Below are 27983 nucleotides of genomic sequence, written 5' to 3' on the forward strand. Positions count from 1 at the left end.
GTGTGGTGGTGGGAGGTACACGGGAAAAAGACCACATGACAGCTGCCTTCAAGGAACTTCTAAACTAGTTCATCATAAGCAATTCTTTTCACATCTCATTTGCCATGCTGTGAACACAGGACCCACAGTGTGAATATATTATGCATTATCCCTTTTGGAAAAGCAATGCATCACTATAGAGAAATGAGATCTTTGCAGCAAGAGAAATAAAGTAAAATATTTCAACTACAGTGAGTATAATAGCCTCTTGTTAGACAAGGGTCTTTAGATGTCATAAATTTTAGATCATGGCAGTTTACGTAAGGAAGCTGAAAAGTATGCTTGATGAATAAATATATTTTCCAAGGCGTCTGTCTCTGTAGTTACACACATTTGAAATCTCAGCATCCTACACAACAATGACACATTGAAAAGATTAAATTCTAAATGGAAAAATGTATTCACATTCTTCATTTCAAGGTTGTACTCAGATATGCCATTTCAATTTGAAAAACACAGCTAAAAGTTCATCAAGCCTTCTTTGCTCTACATTTACTGCTAAAACAATCAATGTGGGAATTGCCAGATTAAACTATTTCATATTTTTGTGTCCACATGAGCACTGCAAAAGAACAGAATGCTACTGATGGAGCTCCTTTTCAACAGGCAGGGAATTTTACAAAGGCTATTCATTTTATACAAAGACTATGAACATGACAAATGAAATCCAAGCACAGTCTCTGTACTCCCATTCAAAGGCAACACTTTATTTTGACCAAGTATGAGAACACTGTGGTCTCCAATAATATAAGCAGAAGATTTTAAGTCTAACCTATATAGAGTCAACCAATCCAACCAAAAGAAAAATATTCATTTTTGTACCTATTTGTGAAGAATTCTGCATAAATCAAATTATTGCTTCAATCCTTCACTCATTGTTTGGTAAATACCTATCATGGGAAAGGAGCAGGGTTAGGTGTTGTTGGGAATGCAAAGTTGAATAAAAATGGTCCCTTTTTTCAAAAAGCTTATGGTCTAATATAGGAGACAGATCAGATACACAAGTAACTGTAATACCAGGTAGAAAGTAAAACTTGTCCTAAGAAAGACAGGCATCCAGGTCAAAGGGAACTGGAAGGAAGGAGATGTTTTTACAGGTGGGGAAATGGGAAACGACTTCATACAGGAATGACATTAGTGTTGGATCCCGAAGGACTAGGGAAGGGGAAGAGGCCACTTTAGACAAAATGGCAGCAGCGAAGGCTCTTAGAACAGTGTGAAGTGGTGAGCACACATAAGGAACGTGGGCAGCTCAGTGAGAGAATCCTGCAGAAGAGAAGAAACTAATGCAGAAAAGGAAATAGTGTCAGATTAGAGAGAGCCTGGACTGTAGAATAAGAAATTAATATTAATCAGAAAAGATTAACCCACAAAGACCTAGAGAATACAGAAGCAATACAGCACATTTGCACAAACATATTGATTATATAAATATACTACCCATTAACATCACTAATGTACAAATGGGTGAATACAGAGTAGGCTTCATTCAGGGAATCAAGTTATCATCTGTCTTGTAATGACCAAGGGCATCAAGTGGATTTAAAGTGGTACCAAAAAACCCTGAATGAAATGTACCTAAAGCTGTATTCCCCATGCATGATAATGACACAGTCCTCACTCATTGTTTGGTAAATACACTAGAAAGTAGAAGAGAATCTAAGTTGTGAGTTAAAACTGAGACAGGGACAAAATTGAGGACTGGAAAGTTCTCAAATGCAGACGAGTTGATTTTGCAACTCTAATTTATGATTTTAAAATTATTGTCTAGGTTTACTGAAACACAGAGTAGCAATTATCCAGGTAATACACAATTAGTAGCTGAGCAATCAAGAGAGACACAACGAAAATGAAAATGCTTCATCGTTTGGCCAGCAGGTGGCACCTGTCACTCGGAATAGAAAACAGCAGGTAATGAGGAATGAGCTGGAAACAGGGTTAGGAACCGATTACTCATTCATTTCTTTAGAAAGGAGAAAGAGGGGAATGGGCTGTTTCAGAAGCACGATTTATAAACGGAGTCTTGGCTTGCTGACACAGCTTATCAGTTTCATCTTGAATTTGTGCTGTCCCAATAGGTTTACTGAACTTATGTATTTCCCTTAACAAAAAGGATTTGCAATATATCAGTTTGTTGCCTTTGCAAATGTTCTCATGTTCTTTCTGTCTGTATTTATCCTATGAGACTGTGAACAGCTGGGTGCTGGAATTAGGCAAAAAGGAAACAAATTCCAATATCACCATTTAAAGATGTGTGACTTGATTCAAGTTATTCAAGTTCTTTGATCTTCACTTCCCTCTGTTGTTATAATTGATAGAACTGCTGGAACATTGTGGGGATTAAATAAGATACCATCTGTGGAAAAGCCAGCTTGGACCTAGCCACTTCATTCTCTCCTAGAGGACCAGATCTGCTCGTTGCCATGCCTCTTCCACCAGAAGAGTTTTCTGACTCACTGGGAGCATTCTCTGACGACGGCATCCTGGGTGGTGCTCCCAAAAGTTAGACTTTGTCATTCTACACACCCGCAGGGTGTACCAGGGGTGGAGAGGCTGTAGCTGCTGATTTCTGATACTGGTACCATACTACCTTCCTATGGGTATTCTCTCTCTTGGTTGTCAGTGACAGAAAACCCAGGATCACAGAATATAAGATCCAGAAAGGTCTTTGCTTTACCTAGTCAGCTCTTCATTCTCCAGCTGAGGATGCCTTCTGCCATTAAGCTGAAATGCAAGAGAGTAAGAAATGGGGTGTGCAGGTTTAGGTCACTGTTATATCTGCTCCCCAGGTCTGGTCAGTGGGTGGGTGGGCATTGGTAATGGGAGGCAGGAAGAGAGAACAGAGAGTGGACAAACCACAAGGACTTGGCATGTGTCTTATTATTTCCTGATACTGAGAGAATGGGCACCACCAACAGACACAGTGAATGATGGTGACGCACTAGTCGGTTCTTGATTTTCCCATGGTGTCTACCCTACACCTGAATCCCATCGGCACTGAACCTGAATGGCAGCAATGCCCTGTTTTTCTGGCTTTGTGTCGTATTCAAAGAGTGCTTTTTCTAAAAGGCAGTCAGGAAGAGAGTCAATTCACACTGAACGTTGGATGGTTTTAAGTCTTGTTTCTGGCATTAGGCAGCTATCACCAAAATAGTTTTTGAATACTTTCATGGATTATTTTTGTGAAAGGGAGTTGAAGTCACCTTTCAGAGGTCTTCTATTCATTAATTACCATATTAATGAGTTACACAATTTTTAAATGACAGATATGTCATACAAACGCTGTTTATTTTTAAAAACACGTTAAGTTTAACATGTGATTTAGAAGATGGGTTCCAGGAAGGAACAAGCCTGTGCTCATCCCCAAGTCTTCGTTTATAATGTGCTTCTCACCTGGAATACTCTGTTTTTTCCCTCTGTTTACCCCAGATGGACTTCAAGATACAAGTTAAGTGCCACTTCCTCTATGAAACTTTTTTGACTGAAGCTGCCCTCAATATCTCCTTGTAATAAATTTCTATTGTAGCTTTAGTTATGATGAGACAAGTATTGTACTAGTATTGTCTTAGAGTAGTTGCTAATTTTTAAATAGCTATTAGACTTGGTCCACAAAGGGACTGCATATTACCTGAGGGCATGTTTTATTGATTGATTCCACAACCATCTATTGAGTATGTACTATATGGCAGGCACGGTTTCACGTAATGCAGATTCACAGCAGACAGAGCCAAGACTATCCTTGCACTCATGGAGCTTACATTCTGGTATTAGACTTACTCTGTATTCCTCACAATGCCTAGCATGCGACAGACCCAAGGGCAAGTGTGTGCTTAGTGACCACCTCAAAATTAACTGGTTGCCCATGGTTGGGTGAACCCTAACCAAACTTGTCCTTGACTACCACAAAAACAGGGTCAGTTAAGGGCACTGAGCGCTGGAAGTGTGTTAAAGATGTTTGGATTATTTTCACAAAAGAGGGCAGGGGAGGATGGTAAGGAGTCTTATGTCCTTTGAACTGGTGGGAGTAGGTTTCTACTTAAGGACTGCTCAACTTCTTTGCTTATATTTGAAACAGACTAATTTATAAACCTGGCCCAAATTTTTATGAAAAAGTCAACTACCAAGAAAGAAAGAGTAAGCAGAACGGATGACCCAAATCTGTTACTCCATCAGCTACCATTAAAATCTCTACCTCAGTGATGAATAAAACATCCAATCCCAAGCAAACACAAAGGTAATTAAGACTTTGTGATTGGCACTATCACTATCCAAGGGGCAGCCCTGACGTCTATGGGGAATAATGTATCCAGAGATTGCCATAAAGATAAAATCAGTCCAGGATGTGCTGAATGCCTTCACAAAGCTACAAGGAGTGGTAAACAAAAGAATAAACAAAACAAATTAAAATATTCCACATTGGAAAGCTTTGACTTTACCTCATTGTTTATTAAAATAACCACAGGCTGCGATACCTTTACTTCTGACCTCTGTTATCAAACCCACGTCTAGAGGCTCTAAGAATTGTAGGAAGTTGAGCTGCTTTTATCGGATGGGGATGCTGAGGAGAATGTGTTCCAAAGTGACTCAGTGTCTTCCCCAAAGAAACCCTGAGACTCCAGGCTGACAGGGAGTGTCAGGTGTCTTTGGTTGTGATCCCAGGCGGTGGCTGACTTGCATGGCAGATCACCAACAAAGTGGGGGAGGTAAGAAGGTGAAGTTGGAGTAGAAAAGAAAGTTTATCTTCTAAGAACCCAAGAATACACATCATAATAAGGTGTTAAGCCTGGGTGTCTTAACTCCTGCTCCATAAGGGAATTTTCTATTCGAATGAGCATTATTATTTCCAGACACCTACAGAAAAGTCAACACATTTGGACATATGCTGCTGACCTCTTCATGTTCTATGTGAGGAAGCTGACAGGCTGCACAACTATAAAATGCTGAATTTGGGTGCTAAGTCTATAAAGTAAACTGAGATCTAACTACTTCATGAGTTAAGAGAGTAAAACAATATTTCTGCATGCCACTTTTTCTTTCATTTGAAATTGTCATGGTTACCTACATTTACTGACAGTAATGCTTTATTTAAATTTTCTTAACAATTAAATATGACTTAGAGTTTCTGTACTAATAGGCTAATCTTTTTGGCATTTAAAAAAAGTCATGTTTATTGAGGTAAAATATACATACACTACAAAATCCATTTTTTAAGTATAGAGTTCAATGATTTTTGACAAATAGATTTCTGTAACTATTAGCACAATCAAGACGGAAAGACTACTTCTAACACAGATATACTTCTTTTAAGAAAAAAAGGCTAATATTTTTTAAAAGAACAACTCATTACCTCAAAAATCCACCCTCAGGGAAGAAGCCTAATGAAAGAGAGCCCTTGGGGTCCTACAGACTTGTGTCCCAGTCTTGACCACTGATCTTGGACACACCTGCTGACCTCTATGAGGCTCTATGTGCGTCTGCAGAGTGGGAATAAACTCCCCTATTCATCACATGCACCGTTGTGTAGGTGGACTTAGATATCACACATATGCTATTTTCTGAAGAACTCTCCTCCCTTCTCTGGAGCCCTAAAGTACTTGTGTTCACTTTTAGAATAGTCCTTAGATCCAAAATTAAAAGGAGGTGACAAAAAGGAAGGAAAAAACAGGCTACACATTTTACTTGGGTAAACCACACTAGTCAGTTTGCACACATGAAACCAATAGCTCAAGAGTCAGGGAGATTTGGAAAGAATTAAGAACAGCTCACCCGGGGCTGCTGTTCTGCCAGTCGATTCTGATACCTTTGGATCGACTCTCGAAGTTGCTTCTCTTTCTCACTTTTTGATGGTGATACTGTGCTCATCGTGCCCAAGGGGATGGAAGGTAGACGTTCTGTCTGATGACAGCTTCACAATCAACAAGTACAAGAGATAACATCAGGAGAAAATATAAAACTATTTACTGTCTGTAAAACATGATTTACTTCTACAAGGAGTTACTTTTTATGTCTTCTACAAAGGAAGAGCACTGTATTGATGACTTTAGGTAACATGACCTTAAATTTCAATTTGCATGGAAAAGAGCTTAATGGGAAAAAAACGAGCTTAATGGCAAATGTGGAGGGTGCTATATATTTACAAGAATGGGAGAATATTCATTATTTACTCATGCTTCATTTATCCTGCATTATCATAAAATGAGGCCTTTTGCATACATGTTTTTTAGATAATTGAAACTTATTACTGCCAAACATTTTTTTTCCCAAAACATTTGGGATAGAAATCGATGCATCTTTCTAAGATACACGGAATAATCCTGCTTCTGAAACACGCGGACCCTTTGTTCGAGGACTCAGGATCACTGTGACGTGATGCAGTTCTCAGTGATAGTCTCAGGGGTTACGGAGCCGAGTAGTGGTGCCCTTCATCAAATAGCCCCCGATGACCCCGCCTGCAACATGCTTCTCTCCTGGATGCTCTCAATGTATCTGCTTCTGGTGGTCCCTCTGCTTCCCAAGCTTACTGACTTGCTGTTTCTAATCACATGTGGGTTAATACATGTATTATATAATCAAGTAAAATTGTATGCAAATGACAATAAACAGCCTGTGGATGAGGGCTTCCCTCATTATGGTTACAAAAAATACTAATGACTTCTGAGACATATGGTTTGGAAGGTTTGAGGCCTTTTTTTTTTTTCTAACTTTTGGTTTTGTGGCTATGCTCTGGGGAGCTGAATTAACCAAAGTGTTGAAAATCTAAGACATTACGTTGTTCACCTCGGCAAGGATAAGAAGTTAACCCTCAGTAGGCATGGCTTTGATTCATGGCTGGGGACATGCAAGAGTGGGGCAAAAAGTGAAGATCAATTCTCAGAGGCTGCTTTACACAAAAGTTTTTCTATAATTGATAAGTACCAAAAAAGGGGGGGAAGGGACAAATTTTGTATAAAATAGACATGTGTTAGGCTAGGAGAGGGAGCAGGAGGCTGAGAACAGATAGACAGAGGGCCTTCTCCCAACTGAAACAGTGCAGGAAACGTGAAGTAGATCAAACCCACAATGTCTCTGTTTTTCAGTGCCGCAGCATGTATTTTTCCTGCCACTACGGACAGAGAAGAGTGAAGAACTACAATCAAATTCAACTACTACTGTGAAAAAAACACTTAATTCCACCCACATATGGTATTTGTTGTTATTGTTATTTTCAAAAAAAGGTGGCAGATAAATCAGGGGACACCTACTAGATACACAGCCACCTGCAGCGTTCATTCGAAGACCTCTGTGGGGCGGTGCCTATCCAGGTTTATATTTCACGGGAGAAGAGAACCTTGCGGCAGCTTCAAGTTTTTATTCGGGAAAGAGAAACCTCAAGTAGTTTATTAAAAGCAATCCATTTGATTGTCTTCAAGATTTTTGGAAACAAATTAAATTTTAATAGGCAATACAACCCATAGATATTTTTTAACATCCTTTTCAAAAGTCAGACTTTTTGGTTCAGTCAAATGATATGTATCACTTTTACCCTGCTGGTGATCCCTATTTTCAATGCAGACATATGCATAGCATGAGTGTAGTGGAAGAGTTCCTCTATCTATTTCTTGGGTACTGTGACAAAAATGTATAGCCTCCCTCTGTGCTCAAACTAGAAAACAAAAGGAAGCTTCAGTGGTCTGGAAAAGAATGGCTCCATTTTACCCTGCCTGGGTCACCAGCGAACACTACCAATTGTAAAATGGTGTATTTTGTCTCCACAAAGTATTTGACTGGAATTAGGCTTCATGAAATGTAAAAGGACGCCTTCAGAGATCGGTGTGGTAAGGCAGAAAGAGTACAGGTTTTGCATCAAAATGCTTGGCTTCAAGTTTCCGCTGTAGGGAGGAATCCTGGACAAGTCATTGGAACTCTCTTAGCCTCACTGTTTTCTCCTCTGAGAAATGGAGAAAGCTCATACGGTTATTAGAAAGATGAACTGAGATTACATATGTAATTGCTATGTAAGAGAGAGCTATTATTATGTTTCCTGCCCAAGTTCTGGTTATACAGACATTGTTTATTCAAATGCTGTTCATTGGCATTAACCCCGCTGACAATTGGCAATTAACTGCTGACAATAAACTACATTTTCTGTAAATATAGACAATGCCACTTTCCACCCCATTACTCTGTTCTTCCTCTCATGGAATGTTGCCTAATAAATAACTATACTTCACTTGTCATCACTTAGATACACTTATTTTATGTGATTCTATCCAAATCCAATGGCACATCTATATCAGGGTTTTGCTATTTCATGGCATATTCTCAAAGTATGCACAGCCCATCCTACTACACTGAATCAGAGGACTGAGCGAGGTCATCAGATCAATTTCTCTTCCCTGGGTAATCTTCCTATCTACATCCCTGTTAAAGATCTCCCACAAAGGAAGTGTCAACTCTTAAGTAAGTGCCCCAGTAATCAGGAGTTTTTCTTTACATCTCCCCTAAATATTCTTGCTGTCACTCTAAGCAAATTTTTTTGTCCTAATCTTCTCAGTGGAAATGAAATACAGATGGTCAAAATTACGTCAGTATATTTAAAGAATCAAAGACTTAAGAAATTATAAATATAAGAAGATTTTTTTTGCATTTTAGGCTTTTCAGGTCCATCAATTTTCTGTCAACATGGCTAAATTTATCTTGCCTGTCGTCACAAGTGTTTTGCTGTGTAAAAGAGACAGAATTAATGCAGCTTTGAAACTAATTTTACAAGGCTCTGTGATGGCGTCACCACCGTTCAAGGAGAAGAGGGTGAGAGTGTGCCAGTTCAAGGGCAGTGGTGAGCCAGAGACAAAGGAAGCTATAGAGGACAGATTTCCAGTTCTGTGGGTCCAACAATTCCTAAGACTGGTCTAAGAAGTCATAGGTATATGGTTAGATCTGTGGGGAGGGGCCTAAATTCTCCTGGCTTGTTATCAAGAGGTCCCTAGTGATCAAGCACTTGGCAGATTGTCCTTACAAGGGGCTCAGCTGGACCCAGAAAAGATGCCAAAGGTACTATTATTACACTTCATTCTAAGTGATGGGAAGCTGAGTTAAAGAGAGGTTATACCGTTTGTCCATGGTTTCATGGCTGATGAAGTCAGGAGTCAAACCCAGGCAGTCTGGGCCCACGGTCTGAACTCTAAACGCTACCCTACTCTGTATGAAAAGTTCTTAGCTCACAGTAAGTGATCAATAGCATTAACTATTCTTTTTTTGTTGTTGAGGGATGAGGACTTGGACCAATTTTATTTACATTTCCAAGCACAAGCCTTTCCACACAGAAATTGAAAAAACGACAACAACAAACTTCTGTTAAACAGCACTTGGGTGAAAATAATGACAATGACAATGACACTACATATCAGACTATTCTTCATATAGAAACTGAGCCAACACTTTGTTCCTATTTGAGAGATATTTCAGTTCCAAGTCAGGTTAGGCATCAGAAGACCTTGGCCAGCGGCGTCAGGAACAGGTTTCTTAGCCCCATTTGGGCTTCAGTTTTCACTTCTCTAAAAGGAAGAAGTGAGACTAGATTCATGCTTGTAGTCACGCTCCCTGGAGCTCCAGGCTTTCTGCAGAGTCGGGAACAGCAATGAGAAGTGGATACCTTTGGCCCCCAGATTCCCAGCCTCCAATTCAATCAGGACAGTTCTGTATTTATCTATTTTATATATTTGGGGTCTGAGACAAATTTTATTTGGAAAAAATACAAAACTGGCTCCACAAACCAAGAAGGGGAGACTGTAAAACCACTGGGCCATGTGAAATCTAAGGGCCCTTGTCACCACTGACATTTTTCCTTAGTCTCCAAATATGATTAACCTGGGGACTCCGGGTGGAAGGGGTTTTAGTAGCAGTTTCTGAATGTTTTCTTCTTTTTTATTTTTTTTTATTTGCTCTTTTCTTTTTTCAAGGCTGGATAAAAATAAGCAAATAGGAATTATTACCCTAATGTCTGTATTAGCAATATTGATCCACTTATCCAGGCCAAAGGACTTAGAAAAAACTCTGTGGAAAGCACTGCCTGACTTAGAGGTGCCTTTGCTAAAGGGGAGTACTAACTCTCTCCCCACCAAGGAAAAGAATGTAAGTCTAAAAGGGCTTGTAATAACACTGACATTCATCAATATTTAATCAGTCTTTTTTCTGTTTTAGTCTGAACTTCTTCCTCCAAGAGCACAAGCAATGAAATCAATATATGCCTTAAATAGAAAAAGCACATGGTCTAACAGTTTAGTGCCCCTGGAGACCCTCTGGATTAGACTCCTGTATGATAAGGTCGCATACTGTGTGAAAATGAACTGGAAGGCAGAACTCCTAAACACCGGGTCATGGTCTCCTGCACACCACAACGTTTGCCAACAATTACATCCAGTTCTCTTTTATCTTGATGAAAAAGCACACTAACGAAATATCTTTCCATAGGTGGCAAGGGGCCAGAAAAAGTTTGAAGGGATGATAGCTACTAAGCTAAAATTGACATTCTCCAGTTTCTTACATACGTAATTTAGGAATTGAAAATAGATAAAGAATTTTAGAAAACTATCAAAAACTACCTGTTTTCCAAGAGGTTAGGATTATTAGCGCAAATCCAGATGTCAAAAAATTCTTTTTCCTGATAATTTGTAGAGGAAGGCAAGACTCTCCATTTAAGGCAAAGATCTGATAATCAAAACAAAATCACACACAAGAGAGGCCACATTAAGATGTGAGTGTATCACAGTAAGATGTCAGGTTGCATGTTCCAAAAGGAGGAGCTTTCGATTCAAAGACAAGCGAATTCTTGATCACATACCATCATATTTGATGGCACAAATAGTCTAGAATTCTATGAGCTCCCCCAGGACACCACCAATAAATTATTAGTATTTTTGTTATTGTTATCATTATTATTATTATTGCTTAAGTTCTTTCCAGTTGGTTTCTGCTACTTTCTGCCAAAAAAATCTTCAGTAATAGGTCGTCCCTCTCTACCTCTTCTTAAACCACATGGAGACTTCCAGTGACTTGACTTCCATTTTCTCTGACCTGTTATCTATCTGCTGACAACAGGGCTTTCCATCTCCAACCACATGGCTAACATAACAAGGAAAACCAAGCTCTCTGAACACAGTTCCTTGTTCTTCACTTTTCCCCTCCTCTTATCCCACTCTACAGTCTACAGTTGCTGACTTCTTTGTCCATTTCTCCCTTTCAGTGCCTCCCTGGCTCTAGGGCCAAGGCACTGTACTCTCTGCAGGCTATTCTCAACTTTAATCCTGGATTCCCTCCAGACACACTCTAATGGCTCTTAAGTAAACACTTCTCTCTGTTCATCTAAGACAGAGGCAGTTTGCACAGTGGTTAAGAACCTCGACTGCTCCACCACTTACTACTCCATGATCTTGGACAAATTACTTCTTTATGATTCAGTATCATCATCTGTAAAAAGAGATTCATGTTAGTACTTACCTCAAAGAGTTATTGAGAATTAAATGACATAATAATAATGATAAAAACCAACACTGCTAGACATTATCTGTGATGGTAATTTTATATGTCAATTTGACTGGGCCATGAGGTGCCCACATATTTGGTCAAACATTATTCTGAGTGTGTCTGTGAAGGTGTTCTGGATGAGATCAACATTTGTTTTTTAAATTGACAGCTTTTTTTTTTTTAATGAGAGAGTCTTTTTTTTTTGAGGATTGGCCCTGAGCTAACATCTGTTGCCTAACTTCATCCTTTTTCCCTTTTTTCTCCCCAAAGCCCCAGTAGATAGTTGTATGTCATAGTTGCACAACCTTCTAGTTGCGGTATGTGGGACACTGCCTCAGCACGGCTTGATGAGCGGTGAGTAGGTCCTCGCCCAAGATCCAAAGTGGTGAACCCTGGGGCACTGAAGTGGAGTGCATGAACTTAACTGCTACGCCACCAGGCCGGCCCCTGAGATTAACATTTGAATCAGTAGACTTAGTAAAGCAGACTGCCCTCCCCAATGTGGGTGGGCCTCATCCCATCAGTTGAAGGCCTGACTAGGACAAAAAGGCTTAGCCTCTTGCAAGTAAAAAGGAACTTCTCCTTCCTGACTGTCTTGAGCTGGGACATCAGTATTTTCCTGCCTTCAGAGTCAAACTAAAACATTGGCTCTTCCTGCACATGGAGCCTGTCAACATTCACGTTGAAACTATATCAGTGGGTCTCCTGGTTCTCAGGTCTTCAGACTCAAACTGGAATTGATCATTGGCTCTCCTGGGTCTCTAGCTTGCTGACTGAAGCTCTTGGGACTTGTTACCTCCATAATCATGTGAGCCAATTCCCTATAATAAATAAATAAACATCTATCTATCTATCCTACTGGTTCTGTTTCTCTGGAGAACCCTAATACACTATCCTAAGCACTTAGCAAACTTTAAGTATGTTAATTCATTTCATTTTCACAAAACTGTATGATGTGGCTACAAATACTAACCTCATTTTATAAATAAGGAAACTGAGGCTTAGAGAAGTTAAGGAATTTGCCCAATTTCATACAGCTCTCAGGTACCGGAGATTGGATTCTGACAGTACCTTGCACACATCAAAAACACACAGTAATTTTTAGTCATTATTATTTTCATCCAATAAGTTGCTGCATACAGCCATCAATTTTCTCAATTTTACCTTCTAAATACCTGTCATGTATGTTTCTCTTAAATCTCACTGCCACGGCTTCACTCAGACATTTACAATTTCTCACCTGATCCTGGATTATGCCACCAGTCTCTGCTCTAGCCCTCCTCTAGATCAGCCTTCACTGAGCTGCCAGAGCAACCTTACTACGAGTTACACCTGCCCAGGCAGGTCCTCTTTGGACGACCCCAGGCCCAATGTCCGGGAGGTGTTCCCCTGGCACTGTGTAAATAACTGCCGCATTTGACACACCACCGTGTGCTTTTCTGCTTGTCTGCCTTCTTCACTGGATGGCAGATTCCTTGCAGATGGTAGAGTGTCTTTCATTCTCTAACCCTTTACACAGGGGCTAGAAGATGTATCCGAGGCACACGGTAAGTGCTCAGTGCTTCAAAGACGTTATTCTCCTACTGAAAAACTCACACTGCCTCTCCACTGCTTATCACGGTAAAAACTCCTTATCCTGGCATTCAAGGCCCTCTAACATGTTTACTTAACCTAATATTTTTGTCTTTCATTATGTATTCATCACTCATTCATTCAGTAGTCAATTACTAAGTACCTACTACACATTTAACAAAGTGCTAGGTATTAAAAGTAGAAAAATGACAGTTTCTATTAATCTACCACAGAAATTCTAGCTGAAGTGTACACTTGATAACACACAACTCCTGCTGCATCTCTACAAAAATCCTATTTTAAAAAAATGACTATGGCAAAGGCTACCTCTGTCACGAGGCCTTGCCTCAACTTCCTCCTCCTCCCTTTCTTTGCTCACCCTCAAAGAACTTTATGCCTCTTTTACATCATTTACCTTATGTTCACCTCTATTGCAATTATTTTCACACTTATCTTAACCACTCTCCTAGACTCTAACCTCTTTGAAAGCGAGAACTCTGGGGAGCCGGCCCGGTGGCCTAGCAGTTAAGTTCACGTGCCCCGCTTCAGCGGCCCAGGTTTCACAGGTTCGGATCCCAGGCACCGACTGACACACCATTTGTCAAGCCATGCTGTGGTGGCGTCCCATATAAAGTAGAGGAAGATGGGTATGGATATTAGCCCAGGGCCAATCTTCCTCAGCAAAAAGAGGAGGATTGGCAACGGATGTTAGCTCAGGGCTAGTCTTCCTCACAAAAAATAAAAAAAGAGAACTGTCTTACCCAGCTTTGTCTCCCTCATGCCCCATTTTTTAACACAATGACTTGCATGTTAGGAACTCACTAAACGTTTGCTCATTACAATGGAATTCAACACTCACCACACTGAATGATGAATGGGATGGCCATGGCTTGTCTTCTTTGATACTGAATAGAATCTAAAGATTTCTCCATGTCCTTGTTATTCTGGCATCCAAATTCATTCCAAAACAATGTTAGGTTTCTATTACCTGAAAAAAGAAAGCAGGCAAAGAATAATGAAAGAAAATAAAATCAACAAGATCAAGACGGTAAGCAAAGTTTACATATAAATACATGTATATACAATATGATCTCAACTACGTAAAAACTAATGCATATACAGAAATAAGAGATTAAAATAGTAATATTGGTCTTCTCTGAGTATGGGTGAAATCTGTTTTCTCCATTACACTTTCTTGCATTTTCCAAACTATATATAATAAATATGTAATATCTTTATAATAAAACTAAACACAATAGCAGTTATAAACATATATATACACTTTTATTGTGCAATAAAATACACTGACATTTAAAACCTTCCTCTTAAATATTCCCAGGAGGAACGGTACTGATTAAACTTAAAGGCCACCTTCAAGACTTTTGATACAAATATTTACCATCTTGTCTCACAGCCAGAGTTCCTTTACCTTTATTTTATCTCTGGTTCCCTTTCCTTCCAGTCTTTATTGTTTCTGTCCTACCCTCACGTCAGATTCCCTACTCCCTCCTCAGTTAGAAACAGCACTTGTCATGGAGGACCATTCAGGAGTCCTCTTGAAGAGGTGATATTCTTATCCTTTGATCCAGCGATTGCACTGCTAGGAATCTTCCCTACAAACATATAAAACAATGGCTCTATATACCACAGCACTGTTTGAATAGCAAAAAAATTGTAAACAATGTAAAAGCCTAGATAGGTAACTGATAAATTCCATTTCCAAACAAGGGAACGGTAGGCAACCTTTTTTCTTTTTTTTTTTTTTTTTGTGAGGAAGATGAGCCATGAGCTAACATCCATGCCAGTCCTCCTCTTTTTGCCGAGGATGACCAGCCCTGAGCTAACATCTATTGCCAATCCTCCTCCTTTTTTCCCTTTTCCTCCCCAAAGCCCCGGTAGATAGTTGTATGTCATAGTTGCACACCCTTCTAGTTGCTGTATGTGGGACACCGTCTCAGCATGGCCAGACAAGCAGTGCGTCGGTGCGCGTCCGGGATCCGAACACGGGCCACCAGTAGTGGAGCTCATGCACTTAACCGCTAAGCCATGGGGATGGCCCCCCCAGGCAACCTTTTAAACAGGGAGTTAGAGCTAAATGTATTGTTGCTTCAAGATATCCAAGAGAGAGTTTTAATTTAAAAAAATGATGTAAAGTAGCATAACTAGTATAGTCAACTTTTGTAATTTATAAAAAGCATATACATATAAAATTTTGATGGACACATTTTTCTTTTCCTGAAAGGAGACAAAAGAAAGTTTTAATAGTGGATGCCATTGGCGAAAGAGACAGAGGTTGAGAGGAAGGCAGGGGAAGATACTTTTACTTTTCATTTTTTACTTTCTGAACACTTTGAATATTTTTTACATATCCATGTATTACTTTAAAAATATTTTTTTAAAAAAAGAAACCATGTTTACCATTCTGTCCAACAGCGTAACAACTAGCAGCACGTGGAAATGTAGCAGATACAAAACATTTCATCAACATGTGCAGTTCAAAAAGTGAGTTTCTAAAATACACATCTTGGAAATAAAATATATGAAATAGGCCCAGCCTTACATGAACATGTGACTGTGTAATCCATGAAAAGTACAAATAAACCTCCTTACACCTTACTATTCCTGTTAAAACTTAGGTTCAGAATGCTATGTGCCTTGAAGACCAGCAGGGAAGGGACTCAGCCTTCTAAAGGGACTTTGCAATCGGGCTGGGCTGAAAGCTGCCCTCACAAATTCCCAGGTGTCCTGCCTTGTCTCCTCACAAAATCCCTAACAGCTCTCCCCTCAGATTTCCCTTCAGATTCTGCTTCTTGGGCTTTTCTCAACTCAGACTTCTGGTTTTCTGCTCTTTGCTCAGCATCTGGTCTTGGCCCAGCCCAGATCCCACTGCTTCCCTGCACACCAGATCCTGATATACTCCTTGGTGTCTGGACGGGGCTCCTGAGGCCTTGTTCTCTGACTTCCACATGAACTACTCAGTTCAACTATGTTGAGGCAGGAGGTGCTGTAGATTAAAGTCAGGTGGCTTTGAGGGCTGTCTCTGCCACACTAGTGCAATTATGGGAAGCCACTAATGTTATCCACAAAGTAAATTTTTACAGTAACCTGCCTTACAGGGTTATCATAAAGAGTAAATGTGAAGGCGCATTAAAAACTAGAGTGTCCTGCAGAAATTTAAGTTGCTGCCGTGTTGTATTTGTCCTCTAAATGTTTCTTCCCTGAGAAGACCGTACCTTTCAAAGGAGGAACCGTGCTTTATGACTCTGCAGCCCTCAACACACAGCTCAGCAGCCTGCACCTAACAAACCCTCAAATGATACTGCTGCTACTCTTGACAAAATACCTCATTAATGTGTTGTCTGGGATAAAATGAAGGTGAAATAATGTCTCTCCCTGAAAACATTAACTAAACACAGTTAACACAACACAGACAGCTTATAAAACAGTATCAACCATGAACCCCAGCACAAACGTTTTAAGAGTGGTAAAACTTTCTAACATCTAGGATGCTAGAAACATAAGCACACACCCCTCAATGACCAGATGATACCTGCTCTGTGATCACACCATTCTTATAACACTTACACATTACTTTTTAGTTCACTTTACGCCTGTTTTTCCTTTTGGATAGCGAAATCCTTGAAGACAATGGCTATGTTTAGAACCTTGTTTTCAGGAGCTGACACACAGAGCTTAATGTCTACTTATGGGACTAAATAATACTAAAGAATTGCTGGCTATCAAAGGCAGAAATGAGGACACTCAGTAGCCCAAACATCTAATGACCAGGACTGGTAGAAGATATTATACTATTCAAGGCCAATATCAGGACAAAGAAAACAACCAGAGTTTTTCACTCAGGGTGTCAGAAAGGGCTTTCCTAACCGCCAATGGAATTTCAGCTTTTTTTCTTCAGAGACAAGCTACTCCAACATACACAACTTGAATGTGTTATTAAAACAAATTTCCATGGGGTGGAGCCTCAAGAGTAGATAGATGCTTCAGCAAGTGGATAATAAGTTGGCCAGAGGGACGGCACTGGGAGGAAACATATCATGTCAGTTTCTATTTTCATTTATACATTACTCAGTCTGTAGATACTGATAAAACTCCCCTGAGAAAAAAATTCCTCCCATACAAGGGAAGCCGCATAAGTCTATCAGCGAATTTTCCAGCAGACACCTTGCAAGACAGGAGACAATGAGATGATACAATCAAAGCATGGAAAGAAAAAGAAAAAACCTGCCAAGCAGTCCTCAGGAATAAAGAATTTCATACACAGAATTTTCATAGATAAAGAATTTCATACACAAACAAAAGCTGAGGGAGTTTATTACCATTAGACCTGCCTTACAAGAAATACTAAAGGGAGCTCTTCAAGCTGAAATGCAAGGACACTAATTAGTAACTTGGAAACATGAAAATATAAAACTCATTGGTAAAGGTAAGTATATAGTCAAATTCAGAATACTCTATAATGTAATGGTGGTGTATAAATCCGTTAACTCTAGTATAAACATTAGAAGACAAAAGTATTAAAAAGAACTATAGATACAATAATTTCTTAATTAATATACAATATAAAAACATGAAAACTGTTAAATAAAAACATAAAACGTGTTGGGGGAGGGAGTAAAAACGTTGAATTTTTTATGTGACTGAAGTTAAGTGGTTATAAGCTTAAAATAGACTGTTATAACTATAAGACGTTTTATGTTACCCTCATGGTAACCACAAAGCAAAAACCTACAGTAGATACACAAAAGATAAACAGACAGGATGCAAAGGACACCACTATGGAAAATCATCATATCACAAAGGAAGACAGCAAGATAAGAAGAAACAAAGGAACTACAAAGCAGCCACAAAAAAATTAATAAGATGGCTACAGTAAGTCCTTATCTATCAATAATTACTTTAAGTGTAAATGCATTAAATTCTCCAGTCAAAAGACAAGGTCGCTGAATGAATAAAAAATAAGACTAACTACATGCTACCTACAAGGGACTCACTTCAGTTTTAAGGACACATATACGTTCAAACTGAAGAGATGTAAAAAGAAATTCCATGCAAATGGAAATCAAAAGAGAGTAGGGGTAGCTATACTTACATCAGACAAAATACACTCTAAGTCAAAAAAGATAACAAGAGACAAAGAGGGTCATTATATAATGATAAAGAGGTCAATTCATCAAGAAGATAGAACAATTATAAATATATATATATATATCCAACATCAGATATATTTAATATTTTTATCTAAAATGTTTTAAATAAAATACATTAAGCAAATACTAACAGATCTGAAGGCAGAAATAGAGAGCAATGCGATAATAGTACAGGACTTCATTATTCCACTTTCAACAATGAATAGACCATCCAGAGAGAAAATCATAAGGAAATAAAGGACTTGACCCATGCTTTAGATCAAATGGACCTAACAGACGCACACACAATATTTCATCCAATAGCAGCAGAATATACATTCTTCTCAAATGCACAAGAAATATTCTCCAGGATAGATCATATGTTAGGTCACAAAACAAGCCTTAACAAATTTACAAAGATTGAAATCATATCAAGTATCTTTTTTAACCACAATGGTATAAAATTAAAAATTAATAACAGGAGAAAAGCTGAAAAATTCACAAATACATGGAAATTAGACAAAACACTTCTGAAAACCAATGGGTCAAAGAAGAAATCAAAAGGGAAATTTAAAAATATACTGAGATAAATAAAAAGGGAAACACAGCATACTAAAACTTATTGGATGTAACAAAAGTAGTTCTAAGAGTCAAGTTCATAGTGATAAACACCTACATTAAGAAACGAGAAAGATCTCAAATAAACAAGATAAGGATGTCTACTCTCACCACTTCTTTTTTTTTTTTTTTTAAAGATTTTATTTATTTTTTTTTCCCCCCAAAGCCCCAGTAGATAGTTGTATGTCATAGCTGCACATCCCTCTAGTTGCTGTATGTGGGACTCGGCCTCAGGATGGACGGAGAAGTGGTGCCTCGGTGCGCGCCCGGGATCCGAACCCGGGCCACCAGCATCGGAGCGCGCACACTTAACCACCAAGCCATGGGGCCAGCCCTCACCACTTCTATTCAACGAAGCACTGCAAGTCCTAGCCAGATCAATTAGGTATGAAAAAGAAAAAAAGGGCACCCAAGTTGGCAAGGAAGAAGTAAAATTTTCTCTATTTTCAGATATGATATTAAATATGGTAAACATAAGGACTCTGCCAGAAAACTGTTAGAACTAATCAACGAATTCAGTAAAGTTGCAGGATACAAAATCAACATACAACAATGAGTTGCATTTCTGTACATTAACAACAAACTATCTGAAAGAGAAATTAAGCAAGCAATATCATTTACGATGGCATCAAAAACAATAAAATGCTTAGGATTAAATTTAACCAAGGAGGTGAAAGATCTGTACACTGAAAACTGCAAGACACTGATGAAAGAAACTGAAGAGGAAGAAATAAATGGAAAGATATCCTGTGTTCCTGGATTGGAAAAATTAATACCTTTTAAATGTCCATACTACTCAAAGCAATCTACAGATTCAATGCAAGCCCTATGAAAATTCCTACAGCATTTTTCACAGAAGTACAAAAACAATTCTAAAATTAGTATGGAACCACAAAAGATCCTGAATAGCCAAAGCAATCTCGAGAAAGAACAAAGCTGGAGGCATCACACTTCCTGATTTCAAACTATATTACAAAGCTATAGTAATCAAAACAGTATGGTATTGGCATAAAAACAGACACATAGACAAATGGAACAGAATAGAAAGCCCAGAAATAAACCAACACATATATGGCTAAATAATCTTTGAAAAGGGCACTAAGAACACACAATGGGGAAAGGATAGTCTCTTCAACAAATGGTGCTGGGAAATTTGGATATCTGCATGCAAAAGAATAAAACTGGACCCTATCTCACACAACTCATAAAAATTAACTTGAAATGGATTCAAGACTTAAATGTAAGACCTGAAACCGTAAAACTCCTAGAAGAAAACAGGGAAAACGTTCCTTGATACTGGTCTGGGCAATGATTTTTTGGATATGACAATAAAAGCAAAAAAAAAAAACAAAAAACAGGTGGGACTACATCAAACTGAAAACCTTCTGTACAGCAAAGAAAACCAGCAATGAAATGAAAAGGCAGGGCTGGCCCCATGGCTTAGCGGTTAAGTGCACGCGCTCCACTGCTGGCAGCCCGGGTTTGGATTCCGGGCACGCACCGACGCACCGCTTGTCCAGCCATGCTGAGGCGGCGTCCCACATACAGCAACTGGAAGGATGTGCAGCTATGACATACAACTATCTACTGGGGCTTTGGGGGAAAAATAAATAAATAAATAAAATTAAAAAAAAAAAAAAAGAAATGAAAAGGCAAAATACAGAATAGGAGAAAATATTTGCAAACCATATATCTGATAAGGGGTTAACATCTAAAATATACAAGGAACTCATACAATTCAATACCAAAAAAATAAATACTCTGATTTTAAAATGAGCCAAGGACCTGAATACACGGTTTTCCAAAAAAGACATACAAATGGCCAACAGGTACACGAAAAGGTGCTCAACATCACCAATCTTCAGGGAAATGTAAATCAAAACCACAATGAGATATCACCTCACACTTGTTAGGATGCTATTATCAAAAAGAGAAAAGATAAGTCTTAGAGAAGATATAGAGAAAAGGGAATGCTTGTGCACTGTTGGTGGGAATGTAAATTGGTACAACTATTATGGAAAACATTAAGGAGGTTCCTCAAAAAATTAAAAATAGAACTACTATATGATCCAGAAATCTCACTTCTGGGTACATATCTGAAGGAAATGAAATCAGTATCTTAAAGAGATATCTGCACTCCCATGTTCACTGAAGCATTATTCACAATAGCCAAGATATGGAAACAACCTACGTGTCTATTGGTGGATGAATGGATAAAGAAAATGTGATATATATATTATTCAGCCATAATTATGCTAAGTGAAATAAGCTAAAGACAAATACTGTACAATATCACTTCTATGTGGTGAAATCTAAAAAAAACAATAAAGTTTAACTCATAGAAACAGAAACAGAATGGTGGTTATAAGATGCATAAGTTCTCGGGCTGGCCCCGTGGCTTAACGGTTAAGTGTGCACACTCCGCTGCTGGCGGCCCGGGTTTGGATCCCGGGCGCACACCGACGCACCGCTTCTCCCGCCATGCTGAGGCCGTGTCCCACGTACAGCAGCTGGAGGGATGTGCAACTATGACATGCAACTATCTCGGGGGGCTTTGGGGGAAAAAACAAAAAAGGAGGAGGATTGGCAATAGATGTTGGCTCGGAGCCGGCCTTCCTCAGCAAAAAAGAGGAGGATTCAGCAGGATGTTAGCTCAGGGCTGATATTCCTCACAAAAAAAAAAAAAAAAAAAAAAGATGCATAAGTTCTGAGGATCTAATGCATGGCATGGTAACTAGAGTTAATAATACTGTATTGTATACTTGAAATTTACTAAGAAAGTAAATCTTAAGCACTCTCACCCCACACACAAGCAAAAAGGTAACTATGTGAGGTCATGGATATGTTAATTAACTTGATCGTGGTAAATATTTCACAATGTATATGTATATCAAATCATGTTATACACTTTAAGTATATATATATATTTTTTGTCACTTGTACCCCAATAAAGCTGAAAAAAATTCTTGTCTATCCTAGTCTGGCAAGAAATAGTAACATTAATAATAATAATAATAATTCATTATATTAGGTTGGTCTTCACTACAGAGTGGTATATAATTATGGATATTTTTAACATACGGTTTTAATAACTGATGTTATTGTTAATGTATCTTAATGAAGGTTTTAAAATTGCCCTTTCATCCAGAAGTCCATTAAGAGCAAAGAAGTGAAATTTCAAAACATGAAAAAGTACTTAATTGTTTACAATACATCTTAAATAGTTCCACTCACCTATGAAGAAAGTTATGTAGATAACACAAAATTTATTAATTCCAAAATTATATTAACATTTTCATGGTATTCTGATTTAAAAATCTGGTTTACTTTTGTAAACAGGAAATGGCTGCAAGCACAGAGGTAATATTCAAAATTATAAAAGAATATGTATCTTAAGACTTTTGTTTGAATAATCAACAACCTTGTTAAATTAGTAGAAAAATCAGAGATTAATGCACAGAGAATTAAAGTCCTAATTTCTAGAACAAGTATCTGAGAAAAACTGTGAAAATTTAATGTACTGCTAGCTATGTATGGAGTACTTTATTCAGAAAATTCTTCATGTTTAAATTAATCTGATTAATTTTTCAGGAGCCTGAAAAACTAAGAAAAAATAATGGGAACTATTACAATAACTTACTAAAAACTTGCCCAAAATCAATAACTAAAAAAGCAGTTTAAACAGTTAGATTTCGCCTCTTAAAAATAGGAGAAATGTAACACTCTCCCAGATGTCATTTTCATACCTGTTCATAGAATGTACAACGACATCCAGGGAGTCAATTAGCCATAGGGAGAAGTAATAAAATTCAGTAGCAAAACACCAAACCAAAGCACTGATGGTTTCAATTAAAACAAGGAAGCTTAAAACAGTTTATGAAATCAAAGCACCAGGAAAATTATAAGATGGAGAAGGTATTTAAATCAGGTCCCTGCCTTCAGGTAGTTCTGTGCCGAAATAGATGATTATATTCTATTTTTAAAGATCTCCTGAGATAGAAATTACATATCCATTCTCGGAGGACTGTAAATCACACCTCCTCCTCTGTTGAATGTTGTCTTGTTTGTTATTACTAACCCTCTCATTCTTAACTAAGCCAGACATCAGGCCCTTCCTAAGTTGATCCATGGTGTGACCGTCTACATTCTCGATGGAATATCTGCATTAGGGATGGGAAACTGGTTTCAACTGACATGCCAACTCCAACCAGTTGGTAGTGATGTCTGTACATTCTCAAGAAGGATCATGAGGTTAATCACCACTTATTAGGAAGAACCGCCATGATGACTTAGAGAGTCTGCAGTGCATGTGAGATGAGAGAAGCCCTATAGAATCACTTCCGAAAGTACTCCATCTGAATTGAAGGAAAGCAAGGCAAGATGTCTTCAGTGGTGGTGAAGCTGTTTACAGCCCCATTCTTCCTCTTGGCTCCTGGGTATGGCAGAGTGGCGTTGGACCAGTCTCACGTTACAGGTACAGTCAATGGCAGAAGTAGGTGGCAGCTGCAGTCAGAATGTCTTCATTTCTCCACTCTACTGTGAGAACAGTAGGCTCCAGGCCAAACTCTAGGAATCTGCAGCTTTGGTCCAACTCGCCTTAAGGGTCAACTTCATTACTTCACCTGGCAATGGAACATGATTTTGTCTCATTCCATATCAGTGGTTTCCCCATGAGAGCCTCCTTAAGCTGAAAAAAAATTTCAGAACCACCACCCCCGAATCTGAGAAAATACACGATGACCAAAGAAATAAACTATGAATTTAATAATACATTTGTGTGATTTTACATTTTACTGCCCACAACTACATCTATACATCTTTGAAACACTGTAGCATATGTATGTATGAGGCATAATGCCATTTTAGACAATTATTGGTAGACATGGATTCAAGGACTCCTAGCCATACTCTGAGATTCCCTCGGGCTTCCACAGAGTTCTATGCACTGGAGACTAGAAGGAAGAAGGTTAGAGACTTCACAATGACAAACCTTCAAAAACAAAATCGAAGAATGTCAAGTTTCCTCTGGTTCTTTCCTCAGGAAGAAATAACTTTATCCTTTTTTTAGGTTATATTTTTATTTAGTCATTGTTGTTGCTATTTTTTGGTATACTCTAGTTTTTCCAATTCTCTCTAAAATGTGGAAATCTAAATGAGACATAATAATATAACATGCAGCATATTCACAAAGAGTTCTGTGTTACCCTGGGCAACAACCTAGTGAGCTACCTCAGTCTCCCCATTACCTGGGTTAGCACAGCTTATCTTCCTTCCAGGACTCTCCTCACTTGAGTCAGACATACACAAGCCCACTGACTGACTTCATGTTCTCAAAAGTCTAAAGAGTCATATTTATTTTTTGTTAATATGACTTACATTTAATTCTGATTGCATTGTTTTAAATTCAGAGTCATCAGATACAACTTACTCTTCTTTACTAAGGGACACATACGCAGACTAATAAAGAGAGTTTTGAGGTCTTGCTTCTGGGTAAAGCAGGGAAAAATCAAATAAGAATCAAAGGGTATATAATTCCAGACAAAAGAAGGGTGCTAGGCTTTTCAGTATTTTATTTGCAATATAGGCGAGATCTTCAGAGATATTTTAGCAAGAAACTTCATTGTAGAAGTAAAAAATGTCATTATCATAATAATAATACAAGTGCAGTCAGAAAGGAAAGGAAGCATAAGTGCTGTCAATGGTGATAATTTCAATTAACAGGTGAAAGTAGTATAAATGGGTAAAATCTAAGAATATGATTTTTTTAAAACAGAAGTCAATCCAATGAACTCCTGAACCGTTCTGCTATTTGCCAGGAGCTGGCATGAAGTAACAATTTCAGAGTACCTATTTATGCCATATAAATCAGTTAGGCAAAATGTGTATATCATTTTTTAATGTTTTAATTTTATCTCTAATTCCTCTTTCATCAAGTTTTTATCCAATGCAATTTGTTTATCAATATAGAGTTCTATTGTTGCTTCTGTCAAATAGGAAAATTACCAACTAACATGGGAACCAAATGGTAGATGAAAGGAAGTTTTTCTTTATAGAGGTATTAGAGGTAGTAAATGATGAAAATATAATGTAATTAGAATATAAGATTTTGGAAGTCCTAAGGGATCTAATTATTAACTGTTAATATCATTAAAAGAGAGACAAACAACCTATGCCTCCTGATGGAAGAACACACTACCACCTATGAAGCATCTTGACAACAAAACCACATCCGAATTCTATCAACCTGCTAGATTCTAATAATTTACAGAAAAATTAACAGAATGGAAGAACCCGTTAAACTACACCCAGTAATGCAGTGAGCAAAATTTAGACTGTGTGAAAACTACAAGATGACCAACCCAGTTTTTCCTACAAATAAAGTGCAAGGAAAAACAAGAGAGAAAAAGAGAAATATGGGGATGGGGGGGGGGCTATGAATTATATTACAAGAGGAAATAATCAGAAATGTAAACAATAGACTATATATTTTATGATATTAAAGAAGCATTGACAATTTTTTAGGTGTGATATTTGTACTGTGGTTATATTTCTAAACAGAGTTCTTTCTTTTAGAAATACATGCTAAAATACGTATGAATATAATTATATAGTGTCTCGAATTTCCTTCATAATCCAGTTGTGGGGGAGTAGGTGGGAGTACAAATGAAACCAGCTTGCCCAGGAGTTGATAATTGTTGAGGGTGGACGATGGCTTATGGGTTTCATTACAATGTTCTCTCTTTTTTTGTGTGTGAGGAAGATTGTCCCTGAGCTAACATCTGTGCCAATCTTCCTCTATTTTATATATGGGATGCCGCCACAGCATGGGTTGATGAGCAGTGTGTATGCCCACGCCTGGGGTCCAAACCCGAGAACCCCAGGCCACCGAAGCACAGTGTGCAAACTTAACCACTACACCACCGAGCTGGCCCCACAATGTTCTCTTTAATTGCAGCTAATATACAATATCCCATATATATTAGTTTGCTAGGGCTGCATAACAAAACAACACACACTGGGTGTCTTAAACAACAGAAATGTATTTTTTCACAGCTCTGAAGCCTAGAAGTTAAAGATCAAGGTGTTGGCAGGTTTGGTTTCTTGTGAGGTCTCTTTCCTTGACTTGCAAATGGCCGTCTTCTTACTGTGTGCTCACATGTTCTTTTCTCTGTGCACACCCATCCCTGGTGTCTTTTTGTGTCCAAATTATAAGGACACCAGTAAAATTGGATTAGGCCCACCCTAATGCCCTCATTTAAACTTAACAACCTCTTTAAAGGCCCTATCTCCTAATACAGCCACATTCTGAGGTACTGGGGGTTAGGACTAAAACATATGAATTCAGGGGAGACACCATTCAGCCCATAGCACCATAATAAAAAATTTAAAAATAAAACATAAAATATAATATTGAAAATACAATATTTTAAAAATAAAAGAAATACATAAAATCCATAACTTCAAAAACTAAATAGAAAAACATACGAATTGTTTCTTGGCCTACATCTTCATAAAAACTTGTCTCACAGTCTCACCTTGTAATATTTACACAGGCCTCCTCCCTCAGTGTGTACCCCTAGCAGAAATGGCGTATTTCATTTTTCTTGTAATGCCTTCCTGAGATCTTAGATATTAAAGAGCGTCATAAGGAAAACAACATTTTGTTGTGAGCAGCTAGCTATATCCAGCTACTAGAGTGTTATGGACTGAACATCTGAGTCCCCCCTAAATTCTTATGTTGAAACCTAATTCCCAATGTGATGGTATTTGGAGACGGGGCCTTTGGGAGGTAACTGATCATGAAAGTGGAGCCCTCATGAACAGGATTAGCACCCGTATGAGAAGAGACAGAGCGCTAGCTTACTCTCTTTGCACCATATGAGGAGACAACAAGATGTCACCATCTGCAAGTCTACAAACCAGAAGAGGGCTCTCACCAGATCCTGACCCTCCTGGCGCCCTGACCTTGGACTACCAGCCTCCAGAACTGTGAGAAACACATTCATGTTGTTCATAAACCGCCCAGCTTATGGTTGTATTACAGCAGCCCAAACTGACTAAGACATAAAGCACTGTCTATTTTTTAAAGGAACTATTTATCTAACAAATATTATCCCTCACTTTCAAGATTATACAAAAATTGAGAAGTAGATATGAGCTCGGTGATAGCATAATTAGGAAGATTTGTAATTGGTTAATTGTCCTCACCCAGTATCCCATTCTACCTCACTGGAGGTCATCAGTGGAGGGCCATGTGCTTGATTTCCCTGTCCTGTGCAACAGGATTTACATGAAATCATAGAGAAAATACTGGCCAAACTTAACATCTCTGGAAAAGTAGCACATTAATTAGAAGTCAACATTAGATTCCCAAAAAGGTTCCGACAACCTGAAAGAATGGACCTAATAGGTGATAAAATTTAATAGGAATACATGTATGATTTTACAGTAGGGTCCAAAAACAACTACTGGTAAAATATGAGAGGTACTGCTTAACAAGAACACATATTAAAAATTTTATTAAGAATTTTAATTGGTAATAAAGACACTGAGGGTCAATAATGTGCTTACTGAGAGTTAATATATTAGGCTGCATCAAAAGAATTACAACTTAAAAGAAAGAGATGATGATCCCATTTTATTCAAGGCTATTCGAGTTTCATCTGGAATTTTCGTTTCTAGGTGATACACTTTATAAAGTATAATGTTAAAATGTTGAATATATTTAATGCCATGTCAAATGAAGAATAGCAATGCAACTTGGATGTTAGGCTAAAACAAGACTGGAGAGAGAGAGAAAGCTTGTCTTCAAATATCTGGAGGGCTGTCATTTGGAAAGGCGTTAGGCCAATCCTTCGTGGCCCAAGGGGGAAGAATTTACGTTGGCCTGGCTAACTCCTCCTCATCCTTCAGGAATATCGAGAGGCCGTCTCTGGCATCCAGACTCTGAGCTCCTGATCACCAGCTTCTGCAGCTCTCATTCTTCTCTGTGGGGTACCAATTCTACTTCTAATTGTCAAACCGTTAGCCCTGCTAGACTGTAAATTCCCAGAGAGGGTGGACCAGGTCTGATTTGTTAGTCCTATAACACTCCGCGCCTACCAC

General features: G+C 38.4%; 1 protein-coding gene across 1 annotated transcript in view; it reads right to left on the minus strand.

The window, feature by feature from the left end:
* MORC1 (MORC family CW-type zinc finger 1) overlaps positions 1-27983 on the minus strand; it is a 159898-nt gene that overhangs the window by 64960 nt on the left and 66955 nt on the right. The window contains exons 15-17 of the mRNA XM_087439421.1: positions 13973-14101; positions 10620-10725; positions 5806-5944 (exon numbers count right to left, since the gene is read on the minus strand). Coding sequence (XP_087295547.1) covers positions 5806-5944; positions 10620-10725; positions 13973-14101 — 374 coding nt within the window. The remainder of the gene's footprint in view (positions 1-5805; positions 5945-10619; positions 10726-13972; positions 14102-27983) is intronic.

Source organism: Ceratotherium simum, chromosome 15, assembly GCF_057802395.1.
Source record: "Ceratotherium simum simum isolate JZ-2026a chromosome 15, ASM5780239v1, whole genome shotgun sequence".
Taxonomy (NCBI): domain Eukaryota; kingdom Metazoa; phylum Chordata; class Mammalia; order Perissodactyla; family Rhinocerotidae; genus Ceratotherium; species Ceratotherium simum.